The 22,155-nt window shown below is 47.0% G+C and overlaps 1 protein-coding gene across 2 annotated transcripts in view; it reads right to left on the reverse strand.

The window, feature by feature from the left end:
- Positions 1 to 22,155, reverse strand: part of LOC139541501 (collagen alpha-1(XXIV) chain-like) — a 316,499-nt gene that overhangs the window by 71,721 nt on the left and 222,623 nt on the right. For both annotated transcript variants that reach the window (XM_071346202.1, XM_071346201.1), the window contains exons 26-28: positions 10,955 to 11,008; positions 9,427 to 9,480; positions 4,783 to 4,836 (exon numbers count right to left, since the gene is read on the reverse strand). In XM_071346202.1, coding sequence (XP_071202303.1) covers positions 4,783 to 4,836; positions 9,427 to 9,480; positions 10,955 to 11,008 — 162 coding nt within the window. The remainder of the gene's footprint in view (positions 1 to 4,782; positions 4,837 to 9,426; positions 9,481 to 10,954; positions 11,009 to 22,155) is intronic.

Genomic DNA, 22,155 nt, shown 5'->3' on the forward strand with positions numbered 1-22,155 from the left:
GGCAGCTGTACTGTTTGTGTAATGTACTGTTTGTGTAGTGTGGCTAGATGGTAGCTGTACTGTTTGTGTAGTGTACTGTTTGTGTAATGTGGCTAGATGGCAGCTGTACTGTTTGTGTAATGTACTGTTTGTGTAGTGTGGCTAGATGGTAGCTGTACTGTTTGTGTAGTGTACTGTTTGTGTAATGTGGCTAGATGGTAGCTGTACTGTTTGTGTAATGTACTGTTTGTGTAGTGTGGCTAGATGGTAGCTGTACTGTTTGTGTAGTGTACTGTTTGTGTAATGTGGCTAGATGGCAGCTGTACTGTTTGTGTAGTGTGGCTAGATGGTAGCTGTACTGTTTGTGTAATGTACTGTTTGTGTAGTGTGGCTAGATGGTAGCTGTACTGTTTGTGTAGTGTGGCTAGATGGTAGCTGTACTGTTTGTGTAATGTACTGTTTGTGTAGTGTGGCTAGATGGTAGCTGTACTGTTTGTGTAATGTACTGTTTGTGTAGTGTGGCTAGATGGTAGCTGTACTGTTTGTGTAGTGTGGCTAGATGGTAGCTGTACTGTTTGTGTAATGTACTGTTTGTGTAGTGTGGCTAGATGGCAGCTGTACTGTTTGTGTAATGTACTGTTTGTGTAATGTGGCTAGATGGCAGCTGTACTGTTTGTGTAATGTACTGTTTGTGTAATGTGGCTAGATGGTAGCTGTACTGTTTGTGTAGTGTGGCTAGATGGTAGCTGTACTGTTTGTGTAATGTACTGTTTGTGTAGTGTGGCTAGATGGTAGCTGTACTGTTTGTGTAGTGGGGCTAGATGGTAGCTGTACTGTTTGTGTAATGTACTGTTTGTGTAGTGTGGCTAGATGGTAGCTGTACTGTTTGTGTAGTGGGGCTAGATGGTAGCTGTACTGTTTGTGTAATGTACTGTTTGTGTAGTGTGGCTAGATGGTAGCTGTACTGTTTGTGTAGTGGGGCTAGATGGTAGCTGTACTGTTTGTGTAGTGTGGCTAGATGGTAGCTGTACTGTTTGTGTAGTGTGGCTAGATGGTAGCTGTACTGTTTGTGTAATGTGGCTAGATGGTAGCTGTACTGTTTGTGTAGTGTGGCTAGATGGTAGCTGTACTGTTTGTGTAGTGTGGCTAGATGGTAGCTGTACTGTTTGTGTAGTGTGGCTAGATGGTAGCTGTACTGTTTGTGTAGTGTGGCTAGATGGTAGCTGTACTGTTTGTGTAGTGTGGCTAGATGGTAGCTGTACTGTTTGTGTAGTGTGGCTAGATGGTAGCTGTACTGTTTGTGTAATGTACTGTTTGTGTAATGTGGCTAGATGGTAGCTGTACTGTTTGTGTAATGTACTGTTTGTGTAGTTTGGCTAGATGGTAGCTGTACTGTTTGTGTAATGTACTGTTTGTGTAGTGTGGCTAGATGGTAGCTGTACTGTTTGTGTAATGTACTGTTTGTGTAGTGTGGCTAGATGGTAGCTGTACTGTTTGTGTAATGTACTGTTTGTGTAGTGCGGCTAGATGGTAGCTGTACTGTTTGTGTAATGTACTGTTTGTGTAGTGTGGCTAGATGGTAGCTGTACTGTTTGTGTAGTGGGGCTAGATGGTAGCTGTACTGTTTGTGTAATGTACTGTTTGTGTAATGTACTGTTTGTGTAGTGTGGCTAGATGGTAGCTGTACTGTTTGTGTAATGTACTGTTTGTGTAGTGTGGCTAGATGGTAGCTGTACTGTTTGTGTAATGTACTGTTTGTGTAGTGTGGCTAGATGGTAGCTGTACTGTTTGTGTAATGTACTGTTTGTGTAATGTACTGTTTGTGTAGTGTGGCTAGATGGTAGCTGTACTGTTTGTGTAATGTACTGTTTGTGTAGTGTGGCTAGATGGTAGCTGGCCATGATTATTGTATGCGTATAATTTGTCAAATGTTATTTTGTTCTGTAGTGTCTTGTAAGCCCATGTGGGCTGGACACCGGTAGATGTATGACACTTAAATAAACAACATCAATCATATAATGTAACCGTAACGTGGGCAGTGACTTTAAGTTCCGGAATTCATAATAATGGCCAGAACGGAGCAAATGCAATGGAATCAAACACCTGGAAACCACGTGTTTGATGTATTTGATATCATTCCACCTCCTGTGGTCTGTACTAGTCTGTGGGTAGGGATTTATTTATCTCCATTGTGGATTCCTACATTTACTGTGAATCCTTTCACAAAGTGATAGATGGTTCAGACTACTGTGCAGAGGATGTGATGTGACTGGGCACTCTGCGTCAGTGACTAGGTGGTAGAGTAAGCGCCTCTGCCCGTCTGTAGTGCCAATGTGGGTTGGCACCCTAGTGCCAGCCAGGTGGGTGGTGCCAGGAGCCAGTCCAGTCGGTGCCATGGCCAGTCAGTTGCAGAGTTCCACCCAGATGTGTGTCTTTGTCAACGGACAGAGAAAAGTAAAGGAGAAATGCTAAGGAGAGACGCAGAGTGGTGCTGATAGATGGGATCTATCATGCAGTCACCACACAGCTCTCTGGTGGATACTACTGCTGATAGATGGGATCTATCATGCAGTCACCACACAGCTCTCTGGTGGATACTACTGCTGATAGATGGGATCTATCATGCAGTCACCACACAGCTCTCTGGTGGATACTACTGCTGATAGATGGGATCTATCATGCAGTCACCACACAGCTCTCTGGTGGATACTACTGCTGATAGATGGGATCTATCATGCAGTCACCACACAGCTCTCTGGTGGATACTACTGCTGATAGATGGGATCTATCATGCAGTCACCACACAGCTCTCTGGTGGATACTACTGCTGATAGATGGGATCTATCATGCAGTCACCACACAGCTCTCTGGTGGATACTACTGCTGATAGATGGGATCTATCATGCAGTCACCACACAGCTCTCTGGTGGATACTACTGCTGATAGATGGGATCTATCATGCAGTCACCACACAGCTCTCTGGTGGATACTACTGCTGATAGATGGGATCTATCATGCAGTCACCACACAGCTCTCTGGTGGATACTACTGCTGATAGATGGGATCTATCATGCAGTCACCACACAGCTCTCTGGTGGATACTACTGCTGATAGATGGGATCTATCATGCAGTCACCACACAGCTCTCTGGTGGATACTACTGCTGATAGATGGGATCTATCATGCAGTCACCACACAGCTCTCTGGTGGATACTACTGCTGATAGATGGGATCTATCATGCAGTCACCACACAGCTCTCTGGTGGATACTACTGCTGATAGATGGGATCTATCATGCAGTCACCACACAGCTCTCTGGTGGATACTACTGCTGATAGATGGGATCTATCATGCAGTCACCACACAGCTCTCTGGTGGATACTACTGCTGATAGATGGGATCTATCATGCAGTCACCACACAGCTCTCTGGTGGATACTACTGCTGATAGATGGGATCTATCATGCAGTCACCACACAGCTCTCTGGTGGATACTACTGCTGATAGATGGGATCTATCATGCAGTCACCACACAGCTCTCTGGTGGATACTACTGCTGTTAGATGGGATCTCTCATGCAGTCACCACGCAGCTCTCTGGTGGACACTACTGCTGATAGACTGGATCTCTCATGCAGTCACCACGCAGCTCTCTGGTGGGTACTACTGCTGATAGACGGGATCTCTCATGCAGCTCTCTGGTGCACACTACTGCTGATAGACTGGGTCTCTCATGCAGTCTCACACAACAGACTATAAGATTCCAATAGTGTTTAAAGCTTAGATCATGTTAAATACATTACTTCTCTAAGCCCATGGTTGCTATGTAAAGTACTGTATCAGTGTACTTTAGACCTCTGTAGCTCAGTTGGTAGAGCATGGTGTTTGCAACGCTAAGATAGTGGGTTCAATTTCCGGGACTATCCATAAGAAAAAACATTGGCAAAATGGTTTATTATTTGTGTCAGTGTCATACTCCCCTCGGCCACCAGGTGTCTCATGAGCTCAACATTACGCCTGAGCTCTATAATCTCTGATTCACTTCTTTGTGGTGCTCGTTAAACAATTAGCAGCATCTAATAAAGCAACACACTCTGTTAATCACCCTAACCTGGAGATTAACTGAGCAGGGATGAAGACGTATGAAATGTTAGACTGGTGTTTGAGGAAGGAAAATCAGGGTTAGGTTGCATAGTTAAATCAGGGTTAGGTTGCATGGTTAAATCAGGGTTAGGTGCATGATTAAATCAGGATTAGGTGCATGATTAAATCAGGATTAGGTGCATGATTAAATCAGAGTTAGGTTACATGATTAAATCAGGGCTAGGTTGCATGATTAAATCAGGGTTAGGTGCATGATTACATCAGGGTTAGGTGCATGATTAAATCAGGATTAGGTTGCATGATTAAATCAGGGTTAGGTTGCATGATTAAATCAGGGTTAGGTTGCATGATTAAATCAGGGTTAGGTTGCATGATTAAATCAGGGTTAGGTTGCATGATTAAATCAGGGTTAGGTGCATGATTACATCAGGGTTAGGTTACATGATTAAATCAGGGTTAGGTTACATGATTATATCAGGGTTAGGTTACATGATTAAATCAGGGTTAGGTTGCATGATTATATCAGGGTTAGGTTGCATGATTAAACCAGGGTTAGGTGCATGATGAAAACAGGGTTAGGTTTGCGTGATTACATCAAGGTTATGTTGTCCATTATGCTCACATTGTTACTGATGAGACATGTAGAACAGAACAGAGGAGGGACAGAGAGTGGAGGAGGGAGGTAAAAAATGTTATCTTACCCTTCTGCCCTTTGGCCCCGGGACCCCTGGTGTACCCCTCTGCCCCTGAGGACCCTGGGAGGGAGAGCGAGAGGGAGGGAGGGAGAGAGAGAGAGAGAACGAGGGAGGGGGGAGAGAGAGAGAAAGAGGGAGGCAGAGAGAGAGAGAGAGGGGGAGAGAGAGAGAGGGAGAGAGAGTGGGGAGAGAGAGAGGGAGAGAGAGAGGGAGAGAGAGTGGGGAGAGAGAGAGAAAGAGGGAGGGAGAGAGAGAGAGGGAGGAGAGAGAGAGAGAGAGAGGGGGTATAGAGAGAGAAAAAGGGAGAGAGAGAGAGAGAGAGGGGGGAGAGAGAGAGGGAGAGAGAGATAGGGGGAGAGAGAGAGAGATGGAGAGAGAGAGAGAGAAAGAGGGGGGGAGAGAGAGAGAGAGAGAGAGAGAGGGGGAGAGAGAGAAAGAGGGAGAGAGGGAAGGAGAGAGGGGGAGAGAGAGAGGGAGAGAGAGAGAGTGGGAGCGCGAGAGAGAGGGAGAGAGAGAAAGAGGGAGATAGAGAGAGAGGGAGAGAGAGAGAGAGAGACAGAGGGAGAGAGGGAGGGAGAGGGGGAGAGACAGAGAGGGAGAGAGGGAGGGAGAGGGGGAGAGACCGCGAACGAGAGCGAGAGAGAGAGAGCGAGAGAGAGAGAGCGAGAGAGAGAGAGCGGGAACGAGAGCGAGAGAGAGAGAGAGAGCGTGAACGAGAGCGAGAGAGCGAGAGAGAGAGAGAAAGCGCGAGAGAGAGAGAGACAGAGAGAGAGAGAGAGAGAGAGGTAGAGAGAGGGGGGGGGGGTTGTTATTGATGTGTTCGAGAGAGTTCATGACAGATGAAGCAGATGCTAAACTACAGGACTGTTTTGCTATCACAGACTGGAACATGTTCCGGGATTCTTCCGATTGCATTGAGGAGTACACCACATCAGTCACTGGCTTTATCAATAAGTGCATCGAGGACGTCGTCCCCACATTGACTGTACGTACATACCAGAACCAGAAGCCATGGATTACAGGCAACATTCGCACTGAGCTAAAGGGTAGAGCTGCTGCTTTCAAGGTGCGGGACTCTAACCCGGGAGCTTACAAGAAATCCTGCTATGCCCTGCGACGAACCATCAAACAGGCAAAGCGTCAATACAGGGCTAAGATTGAATCATACTACAACGGCTCCGACGCTCGTCTTATGTGGCAGGGCTTGCAAACTATTACAGACTACAACGGGACCAGTGACACGAGCCTACCAGACGAGCTAAATCACTTCTATGCTCGCTTCGAGGCAAGCAACACTGAGGCATGCATGAGAGCATCAGCTGTTCCGGATGACCGTGTGATCACGCTCTCCGTCGACGTGAGTAAGACCTTTAAACAGGTCAACATACACAAGGCTGCGGGGCCAGACGGATTACCAGGGCGTGTGCTCCGGGCATGTTGCTGACCAACTGGCAGGTGTCTTCACTGACATTTTCAACATATCCCTGATTGAGTCTGTCATACCAACATGTTTCAAGCAGACCACCATAGTCCCTGTGCCCAAGAACACAAAGGCAACCTGCCTAAATGACTACAGACCCGTAGCACTCACGTCCGTAGCCATGAAGTGCTTTGAAAGGTTGGTCATGGCTCACATCAACACCATTATCACAGAAGCCCTAGACCCACTCCAATTTGCATACCGCCCAAACAGATCCACAGATGATGCAATCTCTATTCCTCTCCACACTGCCCTTTCCCACCTGGACAAAAGGAACACTTATGTGAGAATGCTATTCATTGACCACAGCTCAGCATTCAACACCATAATACCCTCAAAGCTCATCACTAAGCTAAGGATCCTGGGACTAAACACCTCCCTCTGCAACTGGATCCTGGACTTCCTGACAGGCCGCCCCCAGGTGGTGAGGGTAGGTAGCAACACATCTGCCACGCTGATCCTCAACACTGGAGCTCCACAGGGGTGCGTGCTCAGTCCCCTCCTGTACTCCCTGTTCACCCACGACTGCATGGCCAGGCATGACTCCAACACCATCATTAAGTTTGCAGACGACACAACAGCAGTCTGATCACAGACAACGACGAGACAGTCTATAGGGAGGAGGTCAGAGACCTGGCCGTGTGGTGCCAGAATAACATCCTATCCCTCAACATAGCCAAGACTAAGGAGATGATTGTGGACTACCGGAAAAGGAGGACCAAGCACGCCCCCATTCTCATCGACGGGGCTGTAGTGGAGCAGGTTGAGATCTTCAAGTTCCTCGGTGTCCACATCAACAACAAACTAGAATGGTCCAAACACACCAAGACAGTTGTGAAGAGGGCACGACAAAGCCTATTCCCCCTCAGGAAACTAAAAAGATTTGGCATGGGTTCTGAGATCCTCAAAAGGACCTACAGCTGCAACATCGAGAGCATCCTGACTGGTTGCATCACTGCCTGGTACGGCAATTGCTCGGCCTCTAACCGCATGGCACTACAGAGGGTAGTGCGTACGGCCCAGTACATCACTGGGGCTAAGCTGCCTGCCATCCAGGACCTCTACACCAGGCGGTGTCAGAGGAAGGACCTAAAAAAAAGACCCCAGCCACCCCAGTCATACACTGTTCTCTCTACTACCGCATGGCAAGCGGTACCGGAGTGCCAAGTCTAGGACAAAAAGGCTTCTCAACAGTTTTTACCCCCAAGACAAATGACTCCTGAACAAGCAATCAAATGGCTACCCGGACTATTTGCATTGTGTGCCCCCCCCTAAACCATCTTTTTACGCTGCTGCTACTCTCTGTTTATCATATATGCATAGTTACTTTAACTATACATTCATGTACATGCTACTTCAATTGGGCCGACCAACCAGTGCTCCCGCACATTGGCTAACCGGGCTATCTGCATTGTGTCCCGCCACCCGCCACCCACCACCCGCCAACCCCTCTTTTACGCTACTGCTACTCTCTGTTCATCATATATGCATAGTCACTTTAACCATATCTACATGTACATACTACCTCAATCAGCCCGACTAACCGGTGTCTGTACGTAGCCTCACTACTTTTATAGCCTCGCTACTGTATATAGCCTGTCTTTTTACTGTTGTTTTATTTCTTTACTTACCTATTGTTCACCTAACACCTTTTTTGCGCTATTGGTTAGAGCCTGTAAGTAAGCATTTCACTGTAAGGTCTACACCTGTTGTATTCGGCGCATGTAACAAAATAAACTTTGATTTGATTTGGAAATACAAATTCCATATAGACACATTTGCCCTCTAACACACAATACACTATACATACCTCGGCCTAAACATCAGCACCACAGGTAACTTTCACAAAGCTGTGAATGATCTGAGAGACAAGGCAAGAAGGGCCTTCTATGCAATCAAAAGGAACATCACATTTAAATCAGTTATAGAACCCATTGCCCTTTATGGTTATGAGGTTGTCTGGGGTCCGCTCACCAATCAAGAATTCACAAAATGGGACAAATACCAAATTGAGACTCTGCATGTCGAATTCTACAAAAATGTGTAGAATGTAAAACACCAAATAATGCACGCAGAGCAGAAATAGGCCGATACCCGCTAATGATCCAAATCCAAATTCTTTAACCACCTAAAAGGAAGCGATTCCCAAACCTTCCCGTAACACAGCCATCACCTACAGAGAGATGAACCTGGAGAAGAGTCCCCTAAGCAAGCTGGTCTTGGGGCTCTGTTCACAAACACAAACAGACTCCACAGAGCCCCAGGACAGGAACACAATTAGACCGAACCAAATCATGAGAAAACAAAAAGATAATTACTTGACATATTGGAAAGAATTAACCAAAAAACTGATCAAACTGGAATGCTATTTGGCCCTAAACAGAGAGTACACAGTGGCAGAATACCTGACCACTGTGACTGACCCAAAATTAAGGAAAGCTTTGATAATGTACAGACTCAGTGAACATAGCCTTGCCATTGAGAGAGGCCGCCGTAGGCAGACCTGTCTCTCAAGAGAAGACAGGCTGTGTGCACACTGCCCACAAAATGAGGTGGAAACTGAGCTGCACTTTCTAACCTCCTGCCCAATGTATGACCATATTAGAGATACATATTTCCCTCAGATTACACAGTTCCACAAAGATTTCGAAAACAAATCCAATTTTGATGAACTCCCATATCTATTGGGTGAAATACCAGTGTGCATCACAGCAGCAAGATATGTGACCTGTTGCCACAAGAAAAGGGCAACCAGTGAAGAACAAATACCATTGTAAATACAACCCATATTTATGTTTATTTATTTTCCCCTTTGTACTTTAATTATTTGCACATCGTTATAACATTGTACATAGCCATAATATGACATTTGAAATGTCTGTATTCCTTTGAAAATGTTTACTGTAAACTTTTTATTGTTTATTTCACTTTTGTTTATTATCTATTTCACTTGCTTTGGCAATGTAAAGATATGTTTCCCATGCCAATATAGCCCTTTGAATTGAATTGAATTGAGAGAGCGAGAGAGAGAGAGAGAGGGATAGAGAGAGAGGGAGATAGAGAGAGAGAGGGATAGAGAGAGAGGGAGAGAAAATGCTATCCTAACATTATATGAGTGGGATAGAACGTCAGACATATTTCACAACAAAGTTTAATTGCTGAAGACTTACAAATGGGCCTTGCAGACCTACATCGCCGGGACCGCCAGGTAAGCCTGGATACCCCTTGGACCAAAACAGAAACCAGAAGAAAGGACAAACAATTAGTGAGGAAAGTAAAGTACATTTTGCAAAGTAAGCTGTTAATTGTAGGAGACTTGGGCAATTTCCTTGTCTGGGCATGTAACCATTAATGTGATTGTTGATTGATTGATTGGTTGATTGAGAAGAGTCTCTCCTTCAGCATACTTAGCTCGAACTAATGCCAGAGAACAAGAGAGAGGAACACAGCCAAGGTTTCTGGTTAATACAGGGAGCAGTGTGTGTATGCAACTCTCCCTCTGTACATCCAATCTATGCCAACGGTTAACTAAAATAAAATCATTCAAATGAAACTCCATCCCTGTTATGCAATCATTCCAAAAGAAAACTATATTTTACAAGGACCCTGACATCAACACTGAATTATTCCTGAAGCCCTTGACTTTGTGGTTTTGCTTGTCTGCAGTGTGGCTGTTACAGGACAGGAAGGTTTGGCCAGGGCCACCACCACTCATCCCACTGACTGGCTGCAGCCAGCCAGGAAACCATCCAGTCAGCCAACCAGCCAGCCAGCCAACCTGTCAGCCAGACAGCCAGCAAGTCAACCAGTTAGCCAGCCAGCCAGCCAGCCAGCGAGGCTGCCAAGGAGACAGCCAGCCAGCCAACCTGTCAGCCAGCCAGCCAGCAAGTCAACCAGTTAGCCAGCCAGCCAGCGAGGCTGCCAAGGAGACAGGCAGCTAGTCAGCCAGTCAGCAGCCAGACGATCAGCCAGGGAGCCAGCCAGCCAGCCAGAAGCTCAGGGCTGGTGACCAAAGACACAAACCTGGAGCTGTCTGTCCACAGGCCCTAAGCCAGCAAGGAACATCAACCAGTCTCTCTCTGTCTCCAGACACTCCACAGAACACTGCAGTGCTCACAAAGCTCAGCTACACTAGAACGCTCACAGACACAAACAGGGATTAACCACAAGGAGAGAGAGAGAGGATGAGACACAGGTCAAGGCTACAGAAGAGCATTCACAGACAGACAGAGAGAGAGAGGGAGAGACACAGGTCAAGGCTACAGAAGAGCATTCACAGACAGACACAGAGAGAGAGGGACACAGGTCAAGGCTACAGAAGAACATTCACAGACAGACACAGAGAGAGGGACTACAGAAAAGCATTCACAGACAGACAGGGGAAGAGAACATAGGAGGATAGTGTACAGAACTCTAAGATAGGTGTCTTGAACACTAAAGAGGAAATAGCATTTATATTGAGATATGGGACAGAGCCATACAGTAGTTACATAATTTATAGATACTGCCTTGAGGTTCAGAGTTACAGTTGATCAACCACAGAAAAGACAGAAACTAAGAAAACAAAAAGTGCTTTTGATATGCCTCCAAACCCCTGGGAGGCAGGGACTGAGCTGCCAACATGCCACCAGTGTAATGCTTCCAGACACTCTCTCTAAGTGGTGCATATAGACATTGTGTACTTAGTTCTGTACTTACCCTGGACCCCATCTCCCCAGGAGCACCCAATGGACCTGCAAGACCACGGTCACCCTGGGAAACACAAGCACAGGAGAAGGATCGTTAACCGCTGCACATCCACCGACCTGCACCTCCATACATCCAACCATCAAACCTATCGGCTCCACAGGACTTGAGAGGTAATATGAGAGCCTCCAGAACACAGTACAGGCTAGAGTGACGGCTGTAAATATCACAAGGTGGGCATTTAAAGTGGATACTAATGTCTGTCTATAGTAAAACCCACTCACACCATGTAACAAGACTGGCCAGCTTGTTACAGTAAAACTCTGTAGGTTGTGGATGGATGAGCCTGACTGGGTCTCTCCTCTAGTATCTAACAGCCTGACTGGGTCTCTCCTCTAGTATCTAACAGCCTGGCTGGGTCTCTCCTCTAGTATCTAACAGTCTGACTAGGTCTCTCGTCTAGTATCTAACAGTCTGACTGGGTCTCTCCTCTAGTATCTAACAGTCTGACTGGGTCTCTCCTCTAGTATCTAACAGTCTGACTGGGTCTCTCCTCTAGTATCTAACAGTCTGACTGGGTCTCTCCTCTAGTCTCTAACAGCCTGACTGGGTCTCTCCTCTAGTATCTAACAGCCTGACTGGGTCTCTCCTCTAGTATCTAACAGTCTGACTGGGTCTCTCCTCTAGTATCTAACAACATGACTGGGTCTCTCCTCTAGTCTCTAACAGCCTGACTGGGTCTCTCCTCTAGTATCTAACAGTCTGACTGGGTCTCTCCTCTAGTCTCTAACAGCCTGACTGGGTCTCTCCTCTAGTATCTAACAGCATGACTGGGTCTCTCCTCTAGTCTCTAACAGCCTGACTGGGTCTCTCCTCTAGTATCTAACAACATGACTGGGTCTCTCCTCTAGTATCTAACAGTCTGACTGGGTCTCTCCTCTAGTATCTAACAGTCTGACTGGGTCTCTCCTCTAGTATCTAACAGTCTGACTGGGTCTCTCCTCTAGTATCTAACAGTCTGACTGGGTCTCTCCTCTAGTATCTAACAGTCTGACTGGGTCTCTCCTCTAGTCTCTAACAGCCTGACTGGGTCTCTCCTCTAGTATCTAACAGCATGACTGGGTCTCTCCTCTAGTATCTAACAGTCTGACTGGGTCTCTCCTATAGTATCTAACAGCATGACTGGATCTCTCCTCTAGTATCTAACAGTCTGACTGGGTCTCTCCTCTAGTCTCTAACAGCCTGACTGGGTCTCTCCTCTAGTATCTAACAGCATGACTGGGTCTCTCCTCTAGTCTCTAACAGCCTGACTGGGTCTCTCCTCTAGTCTCTAACAGCCTGACTGGGTCTCTCCTCTAGTATATAACAGTCTGACTGGGTCTCTCCTCTAGTATCTAACAGTCTGACTGGGTCTCTCCTCTAGTATCTAACAGTCTGACTGGGTCTCTCCTCTAGTATCTAACAGTCTGACTGGGTCTCTCCTCTAGTATCTAACAGTCTGACTGGGTCTCTCCTCTAGTCTCTAACAGCCTGACTGGGTCTCTCCTCTAGTATCTAACAGCATGACTGGGTCTCTCCTCTAGTATCTAACAGTCTGACTGGGTCTCTCCTCTAGTATCTAACAGTCTGACTGGGTCTCTCCTCTAGTATCTAACAGTCTGACTGGGTCTCTCCTCTAGTCTCTAACAGCCTGACTGGGTCTCTCCTCTAGTATCTAACAGCATGACTGGGTCTCTCCTCTAGTATCTAACAGTCTGACTGGGTCTCTCCTCTAGTATCTAACAGTCTGACTGGGTCTCTCCTCTAGTATCTAACAGTCTGACTGGGTCTCTCCTCTAGTATCTAACAGTCTGACTGGGTCTCTCCTCTAGTCTCTAACAGCCTGACTGGGTCTCTCCTCTAGTATCTAACAGCATGACTGGGTCTCTCCTCTAGTCTCTAACAGTCTGACTGGGTCTCTCCTCTAGTATCTAACAACATGACTGGGTCTCTCCTCTAGTCTCTAACAGCCTGACTGGGTCTTTCCTCTAGTATCTAACAGCCTGACTGGGTCTCTCCTCTAGTATCTAACAGCATGACTGGGTCTCTCCTCTAGTATCTAACAGTCTGACTGGGTCTCTCCTCTAGTCTCTAACAGCATGACTGGGTCTCTCCTATAGTATCTAACAGCCTGACTGGGTCTCTCCTCTAGTATCTAACAGCCTGACTGGGTCTCTCCTCTAGTATCTAACAGTCTGACTGGGTCTCTCCTCTAGTCTCTAACAGCCTGACTGGGTCTCTCCTCTAGTATATAACAGTCTGACTGGGTCTCTCCTCTAGTATCTAACAGTCTGACTGGGTCTCTCCTCTAGTATCTAACAGTCTGACTGGGTCTCTCCTCTAGTATCTAACAGTCTGACTGGGTCTCTCCTCTAGTATCTAACAGTCTGACTGGGTCTCTCCTCTAGTCTCTAACAGCCTGACTGGGTCTCTCCTCTAGTCTCTAACAGCATGACTGGGTCTCTCCTCTAGTATCTAACAGTCTGACTGGGTCTCTCCTCTAGTATCTAACAGTCTGACTGGGTCTCTCCTCTAGTATCTAACAGCCTGACTGGGTCTCTCCTCTAGTATCTAACAGTCTGACTGGGTCTCTCCTCTAGTCTCTAACAGTCTGACTGGGTCTCTCCTCTAGTCTCTAACAGCCTGACTGGGTCTCTCCTCTAGTATCTAACAGTCTGACTGGGTCTCTCCTCTAGTATCTAACAGTCTGACTGGGTCTCTCCTCTAGTCTCTAACAGCCTGACTGGGTCTCTCCTCTAGTCTCTAACAGCCTGACTGGGTCTCTCCTCTAGTCTCTAACAGTCTGACTGGGTCTCTCCTCTAGTATCTAACAGTCTGACTGGGTCTCTCCTCTAGTCTCTAACAGCATGACTGGGTCTCTCCTCTAGTATCTAACAGTCTGACTGGGTCTCTCCTCTAGTATCTAACAGTCTGACTGGGTCTCTCCTCTAGTCTCTAACAGTCTGACTGGATCTCTCCTCTAGTATCTAACAGCCTGACTGGGTCTCTCCTCTAGTATCTAACAGTCTGACTGGGTCTCTCCTCTAGTATATAACAGTCTGACTGGGTCTCTCCTCTAGTATCTAACAGTCTGACTGGGTCTCTCCTCTAGTATCTAACAGCATGACTGGGTCTCTCCTCTAGTATCTAACAGTCTGACTGGGTCTCTCCTCTAGTATCTAACAGTCTGACTGGGTCTCTCCTCTAGTATCTAACAGTCTGACTGGGTCTCTCCTCTAGTATCTAACAGTCTGACTGGGTCTCTCCTCTAGTATCTAACAGCCTGACTGGGTCTCTCCTCTAGTATCTAACAGTCTGACTGGGTCTCTCCTCTAGTATCTAACAGTCTGACTGGGTCTCTCCTCTAGTATCTAACAGTCTGACTGGGTCTCTCCTCTAGTATCTAACAGCCTGACTGGGTCTCTCCTCTAGTATCTAACAGTCTGACTGGGTCTCTCCTCTAGTATCTAACAGTCTGACTGGGTCTCTCCTCTAGTATCTAACAGTCTGACTGGGTCTCTCCTCTAGTATCTAACAGTCTGACTGGGTCTCTCCTCTAGTATCTAACAGCATGACTGGGTCTCTCCTCTAGTATCTAACAGTCTGACTGGGTCTCTCCTCTAGTATCTAACAGTCTGACTGGGTCTCTCCTCTAGTATCTAACAGTCTGACTGGGTCTCTCCTCTAGTATCTAACAGTCTGACTGGGTCTCTCCTCTAGTATCTAACAGCCTGACTGGGTCTCTCCTCTAGTATCTAACAGTCTGACTGGGTCTCTCCTCTAGTATCTAACAGTCTGACTGGGTCTCTCCTCTAGTATCTAACAGTCTGACTGGGTCTCTCCTCTAGTATCTAACAGCCTGACTGGGTCTCTCCTCTAGTATCTAACAGTCTGACTGGGTCTCTCCTCTAGTATCTAACAGTCTGACTGGGTCTCTCCTCTAGTATCTAACAGTCTGACTGGGTCTCTCCTCTAGTATCTAACAGTCTGACTGGGTCTCTCCTCTAGTATCTAACAGTCTGACTGGGTCTCTCCTCTAGTATCAAACAGTCTGACTGGGTCTCTCCTCTAGTATCTAACAGTCTGACTGGGTCTCTCCTCTAGTATCTAACAGTCTGACTGGGTCTCTCCTCTAGTATCTAACAGTCTGACTGGGTCTCTCCTCTAGTATCTAACAGTCTGACTGGGTCTCTCCTCTAGTATCTAACAGTCTGACTGGATCTCTCCTCTAGTATCTAACAGCCTGACTGGATCTCTCCTCTAGTCTCTAACAGTCTGACTGGGTCTCTCCTCTAGTATCTAACAGCCTGACTGGGTCTCTCCTCTAGTATCTAACAGTCTGACTGGGTCTCTCCTCTAGTATCTAACAGCCTGACTGGGTCTCTCCTCTAGTATCTAACAGCCTGACTGGGTCTCTCCTCTAGTATCTAACAGTCTGACTGGGTCTCTCCTCTAGTATCTAACAACATGACTGGGTCTCTCCTCTAGTCTCTAACAGCCTGACTGGGTCTCTCCTCTAGTATCTAACAGTCTGACTGGGTCTCTCCTCTAGTCTCTAACAGCCTGACTGGGTCTCTCCTCTAGTATCTAACAGCATGACTGGGTCTCTCCTCTAGTCTCTAACAGCCTGACTGGGTCTCTCCTCTAGTATCTAACAGTCTGACTGGGTCTCTCCTCTAGTATCTAACAGTTTGACTGGGTCTCTCCTCTAGTATCTAACAGCCTGACTGGGTCTCTCCTCTAGTATCTAACAGCCTGACTGGGTCTCTCCTCTAGTATCTAACAGTCTGACTGGGTCTCTCCTCTAGTCTCTAACAGTCTGACTGGGTCTCTCCTCTAGTCTCTAACAGCCTGACTGGGTCTCTCCTCTAGTATCTAACAGTCTGACTGGATCTCTCCTCTAGTATCTAACAGTCTGACTGGGTCTCTCCTCTAGTCTCTAACAGCCTGACTGGGTCTCTCCTCTAGTCTCTAACAGCCTGACTGGGTCTCTCCTCTAGTCTCTAACAGTCTGACTGGGTCTCTCCTCTAGTATCTAACAGTCTGACTGGGTCTCTCCTCTAGTCTCTAACAGCATGACTGGGTCTCTCCTCTAGTATCTAACAGTCTGACTGGGTCTCTCCTCTAGTATCTAACAGTCTGACTGGGTCTCTCCTCTAGTCTCTAACAGTCTGACTGGATCTCTCCTCTAGTATCTAATAGCCTGACTGGGTCTCTCCTCTAGTATCTAACAGTCTGACTGGGTCTCTCCTCTAGTATCTAACAGTCTGACTGGGTCTCTCCTCTAGTATCTAACAGTCTGACTGGGTCTCTCCTCTAGTATCTAACAGCATGACTGGGTCTCTCCTCTAGTATCTAACAGTCTGACTGGGTCTCTCCTCTAGTATCTAACAGTCTGACTGGGTCTCTCCTCTAGTATCTAACAGCCTGACTGGATCTCTCCTCTAGTCTCTAACAGTCTGACTGGGTCTCTCCTCTAGTATCTAACAGCCTGACTGGGTCTCTCCTCTAGTATCTAACAGTCTGACTGGGTCTCTCCTCTAGTATCTAACAGCCTGACTGGGTCTCTCCTCTAGTATCTAACAGCCTGACTGGGTCTCTCCTCTAGTATCTAACAGTCTGACTGGGTCTCTCCTCTAGTATCTAACAACATGACTGGGTCTCTCCTCTAGTCTCTAACAGCCTGACTGGGTCTCTCCTCTAGTATCTAACAGTCTGACTGGGTCTCTCCTCTAGTATCTAACAGCCTGACTGGGTCTCTCCTCTAGTATCTAACAGTCTGACTGGGTCTCTCCTCTAGTATCTAACAGTCTGACTGGGTCTCTCCTCTAGTATCTAACAGTCTGACTGGGTCTCTCCTCTAGTATCTAACAGTCTGACTGGGTCTCTCCTCTAGTATCTAACAGTCTGACTGGGTCTCTCCTCTAGTATCTAACAGTCTGACTGGGTCTCTCCTCTAGTATCTAACAGTCTGACTGGGTCTCTCCTCTAGTATCTAACAGTCTGACTGGGTCTCTCCTCTAGTATCTAACAGTCTGACTGGGTCTCTCCTCTAGTATCTAACAGCCTGACTGGGTCTCTCCTCTAGTATCTAACAGTCTGACTGGGTCTCTCCTCTAGTATCTAACAGTCTGACTGGGTCTCTCCTCTAGTATCTAACAGTCTGACTGGGTCTCTCCTCTAGTATCTAACAGTCTGACTGGGTCTCTCCTCTAGTATCTAACAGTCTGACTGGGTCTCTCCTCTAGTATCTAACAGCCTGACTGGGTCTCTCCTCTAGTATCTAACAGTCTGACTGGGTCTCTCCTCTAGTATCTAACAGCCTGACTGGGTCTCTCCTCTAGTATCTAACAGCCTGACTGGGTCTCTCCTCTAGTATCTAACAGCCTGACTGGGTCTCTCCTCTAGTATCTAACAGTCTGACTGGGTCTCTCCTCTAGTATCTAACAGTCTGACTGGGTCTCTCCTCTAGTATCTAACAGTCTGACTGGGTCTCTCCTCTAGTATCTAACAGTCTGACTGGGTCTCTCCTCTAGTATCTAACAGTCTGACTGGGTCTCTCCTCTAGTATCTAACAGTCTGACTGGGTCTCTCCTCTAGTATCTAACAGTCTGACTGGGTCTCTCCTCTAGTATCTAACAGTCTGACTGGGTCTCTCCTCTAGTATCTAACAGTCTGACTGGGTCTCTCCTCTAGTATCTAACAGTCTGACTGGGTCTCTCCTCTAGTATCTAACAGTCTGACTGGGTCTCTCCTCTAGTATCTAACAGCCTGACTGGGTCTCTCCTCTAGTATCTAACAGTCTGACTGGGTCTCTCCTCTAGTATCTAACAGTCTGACTGGGTCTCTCCTCTAGTATCTAACAGCCTGACTGGGTCTCTCCTCTAGTATCTAACAGTCTGACTGGGTCTCTCCTCTAGTATCTAACAGTCTGACTGGGTCTCTCCTCTAGTATCTAACAGTCTGACTGGGTCTCTCCTCTAGTATCTAACAGCCTGACTGGGTCTCTCCTCTAGTATCTAACAGTCTGACTGGGTCTCTCCTCTAGTATCTAACAGTCTGACTGGGTCTCTCCTCTAGTATCTAACAGTCTGACTGGGTCTCTCCTCTAGTATCTAACAGTCTGACTGGGTCTCTCCTCTAGTATCTAACAGTCTGACTGGGTCTCTCCTCTAGTATCTAACAGTCTGACTGGGTCTCTCCTCTAGTATCTAACAGTCTGACTGGGTCTCTCCTCTAGTATCTAACAGTCTGACTGGGTCTCTCCTCTAGTATCTAACAGCATGACTGGGTCTCTCCTCTAGTATCTAACAGTCTGACTGGGTCTCTCCTCTAGTATCTAACAGTCTGACTGGGTCTCTCCTCTAGTATCTAACAGTCTGACTGGGTCTCTCCTCTAGTATCTAACAGTCTGACTGGGTCTCTCCTCTAGTATCTAACAGTCTGACTGGGTCTCTCCTCTAGTATCTAACAGTCTGACTGGGTCTCTCCTCTAGTATCTAACAGCATGACTGGGTCTCTCCTCTAGTATCTAACAGTCTGACTGGGTCTCTCCTCTAGTATCTAACAGTCTGACTGGGTCTCTCCTCTAGTATCTAACAGTCTGACTGGGTCTCTCCTCTAGTATCTAACAGTCTGACTGGGTCTCTCCTCTAGTATCTAACAGTCTGACTGGGTCTCTCCTCTAGTATCTAACAGCCTGACTGGGTCTCTCCTCTAGTATCTAACAGTCTGACTGGGTCTCTCCTCTAGTATCTAACAGTCTGACTGGGTCTCTCCTCTAGTATCTAACATGTCTGACTGGGTCTCTCCTCTAGTATCTAACAGCCTGACTGGGTCTCTCCTCTAGTATCTAACAGTCTGACTGGGTCTCTCCTCTAGTATCTAACAGTCTGACTGGGTCTCTCCTCTAGTATCTAACAGTCTGACTGGGTCTCTCCTCTAGTATCTAACAGTCTGACTGGGTCTCTCCTCTAGTATCTAACAGTCTGACTGGGTCTCTCCTCTAGTATCTAACAGTCTGACTGGGTCTCTCCTCTAGTATCTAACAGTCTGACTGGGTCTCTCCTCTAGTATCTAACAGTCTGACTGGGTCTCTCCTCTAGTATCTAACAGTCTGACTGGGTCTCTCCTCTAGTATCTAACAGTCTGACTGGGTCTCTCCTCTAGTATCTAACAGTCTGACTGGGTCTCTCCTCTAGTATCTAACAGTCTGACTGGGTCTCTCCTCTAGTATCTAACAGTCTGACTGGATCTCTCCTCTAGTATCTAACAGCCTGACTGGATCTCTCCTCTAGTCTCTAACAGTCTGACTGGGTCTCTCCTCTAGTATCTAACAGCCTGACTGGGTCTCTCCTCTAGTATCTAACAGTCTGACTGGGTCTCTCCTCTAGTATCTAACAGCCTGACTGGGTCTCTCCTCTAGTATCTAACAGCCTGACTGGGTCTCTCCTCTAGTATCTAACAGCCTGACTGGGTCTCTCCTCTAGTATCTAACAGTCTGACTGGGTCTCTCCTCTAGTATCTAACAGTCTGACTGGGTCTCTCCTCTAGTATCTAACAGTCTGACTGGGTCTCTCCTCTAGTATCTAACAGTCTGACTGGGTCTCTCCTCTAGTATCTAACAGCCTGACTGGGTCTCTCCTCTAGTATCTAACAGTCTGACTGGATCTCTCCTCTAGTATCTAACAGTCTGACTGGGTCTCTCCTCTAGTATCTAACAGTCTGACTGGGTCTCTCCTCTAGTATCTAACAGTCTGACTGGGTCTCTCCTCTAGTATCTAACAGTCTGACTGGGTCTCTCCTCTAGTATCTAACAGCCTGACTGGGTCTCTCCTCTAGTATCTAACAGTCTGACTGGGTCTCTCCTCTAGTATCTAACAGCCTGACTGGGTCTCTCCTCTAGTATCTAACAGCCTGACTGGGTCTCTCCTCTAGTATCTAACAGCCTGACTGGGTCTCTCCTCTAGTATCTAACAGTCTGACTGGGTCTCTCCTCTAGTATCTAACAGTCTGACTGGGTCTCTCCTCTAGTATCTAACAGTCTGACTGGGTCTCTCCTCTAGTATCTAACAGTCTGACTGGGTCTCTCCTCTAGTATCTAACAGTCTGACTGGGTCTCTCCTCTAGTATCTAACAGTCTGACTGGGTCTCTCCTCTAGTATCTAACAGTCTGACTGGGTCTCTCCTCTAGTATCTAACAGTCTGACTGGGTCTCTCCTCTAGTATCTAACAGTCTGACTGGGTCTCTCCTCTAGTATCTAACAGTCTGACTGGGTCTCTCCTCTAGTATCTAACAGTCTGACTGGGTCTCTCCTCTAGTATCTAACAGTCTGACTGGGTCTCTCCTCTAGTATCTAACAGTCTGACTGGGTCTCTCCTCTAGTATCTAACAGTCTGACTGGATCTCTCCTCTAGTATCTAACAGCCTGACTGGGTCTCTCCTCTAGTATCTAACAGTCTGACTGGGTCTCTCCTCTAGTATCTAACAGTCTGACTGGGTCTCTCCTCTAGTATCTAACAGCCTGACTGGGTCTCTCCTCTAGTATCTAACAGTCTGACTGGGTCTCTCCTCTAGTATCTAACAGTCTGACTGGGTCTCTCCTCTAGTATCTAACAGTCTGACTGGGTCTCTCCTCTAGTATCTAACAGCCTGACTGGGTCTCTCCTCTAGTATCTAACAGTCTGACTGGGTCTCTCCTCTAGTATCTAACAGTCTGACTGGGTCTCTCCTCTAGTATCTAACAGTCTGACTGGGTCTCTCCTCTAGTATCTAACAGTCTGACTGGGTCTCTCCTCTAGTATCTAACAGTCTGACTGGGTCTCTCCTCTAGTATCTAACAGTCTGACTGGGTCTCTCCTCTAGTATCTAACAGTCTGACTGGGTCTCTCCTCTAGTATCTAACAGTCTGACTGGGTCTCTCCTCTAGTATCTAACAGCATGACTGGGTCTCTCCTCTAGTATCTAACAGTCTGACTGGGTCTCTCCTCTAGTATCTAACAGTCTGACTGGGTCTCTCCTCTAGTATCTAACAGCCTGACTGGGTCTCTCCTCTAGTATCTAACAGTCTGACTGGGTCTCTCCTCTAGTATCTAACAGTCTGACTGGGTCTCTCCTCTAGTATCTAACAGTCTGACTGGGTCTCTCCTCTAGTATCTAACAGCATGACTGGGTCTCTCCTCTAGTATCTAACAGTCTGACTGGGTCTCTCCTCTAGTATCTAACAGTCTGACTGGGTCTCTCCTCTAGTATCTAACAGTCTGACTGGGTCTCTCCTCTAGTATCTAACAGTCTGACTGGGTCTCTCCTCTAGTATCTAACAGTCTGACTGGGTCTCTCCTCTAGTATCTAACAGCCTGACTGGGTCTCTCCTCTAGTATCTAACAGTCTGACTGGGTCTCTCCTCTAGTATCTAACAGTCTGACTGGGTCTCTCCTCTAGTATCTAACATGTCTGACTGGGTCTCTCCTCTAGTATCTAACAGCCTGACTGGGTCTCTCCTCTAGTATCTAACAGTCTGACTGGGTCTCTCCTCTAGTATCTAACAGTCTGACTGGGTCTCTCCTCTAGTATCTAACAGTCTGACTGGGTCTCTCCTCTAGTATCTAACAGTCATGACTGGGTCTCTCCTCTAGTATCTAACAGTCTGACTGGGTCTCTCCTCTAGTATCTAACAGTCTGACTGGGTCTCTCCTCTAGTATCTAACAGTCTGACTGGGTCTCTCCTCTAGTATCTAACAGTCTGACTGGGTCTCTCCTCTAGTATCTAACAGTCTGACTGGGTCTCTCCTCTAGTATCTAACAGTCTGACTGGGTCTCTCCTCTAGTATCTAACAGTCTGACTGGATCTCTCCTCTAGTATCTAACAGCCTGACTGGATCTCTCCTCTAGTCTCTAACAGTCTGACTGGGTCTCTCCTCTAGTATCTAACAGCCTGACTGGGTCTCTCCTCTAGTATCTAACAGTCTGACTGGGTCTCTCCTCTAGTATCTAACAGCCTGACTGGGTCTCTCCTCTAGTATCTAACAGCCTGACTGGGTCTCTCCTCTAGTATCTAACAGCCTGACTGGGTCTCTCCTCTAGTATCTAACAGTCATGACTGGGTCTCTCCTCTAGTATCTAACAGTCTGACTGGGTCTCTCCTCTAGTATCTAACAGTCTGACTGGGTCTCTC

This window comes from Salvelinus alpinus, chromosome 16 (genome assembly GCF_045679555.1).
Source record: "Salvelinus alpinus chromosome 16, SLU_Salpinus.1, whole genome shotgun sequence".
In the NCBI taxonomy this organism is placed as follows: domain Eukaryota; kingdom Metazoa; phylum Chordata; class Actinopteri; order Salmoniformes; family Salmonidae; genus Salvelinus; species Salvelinus alpinus.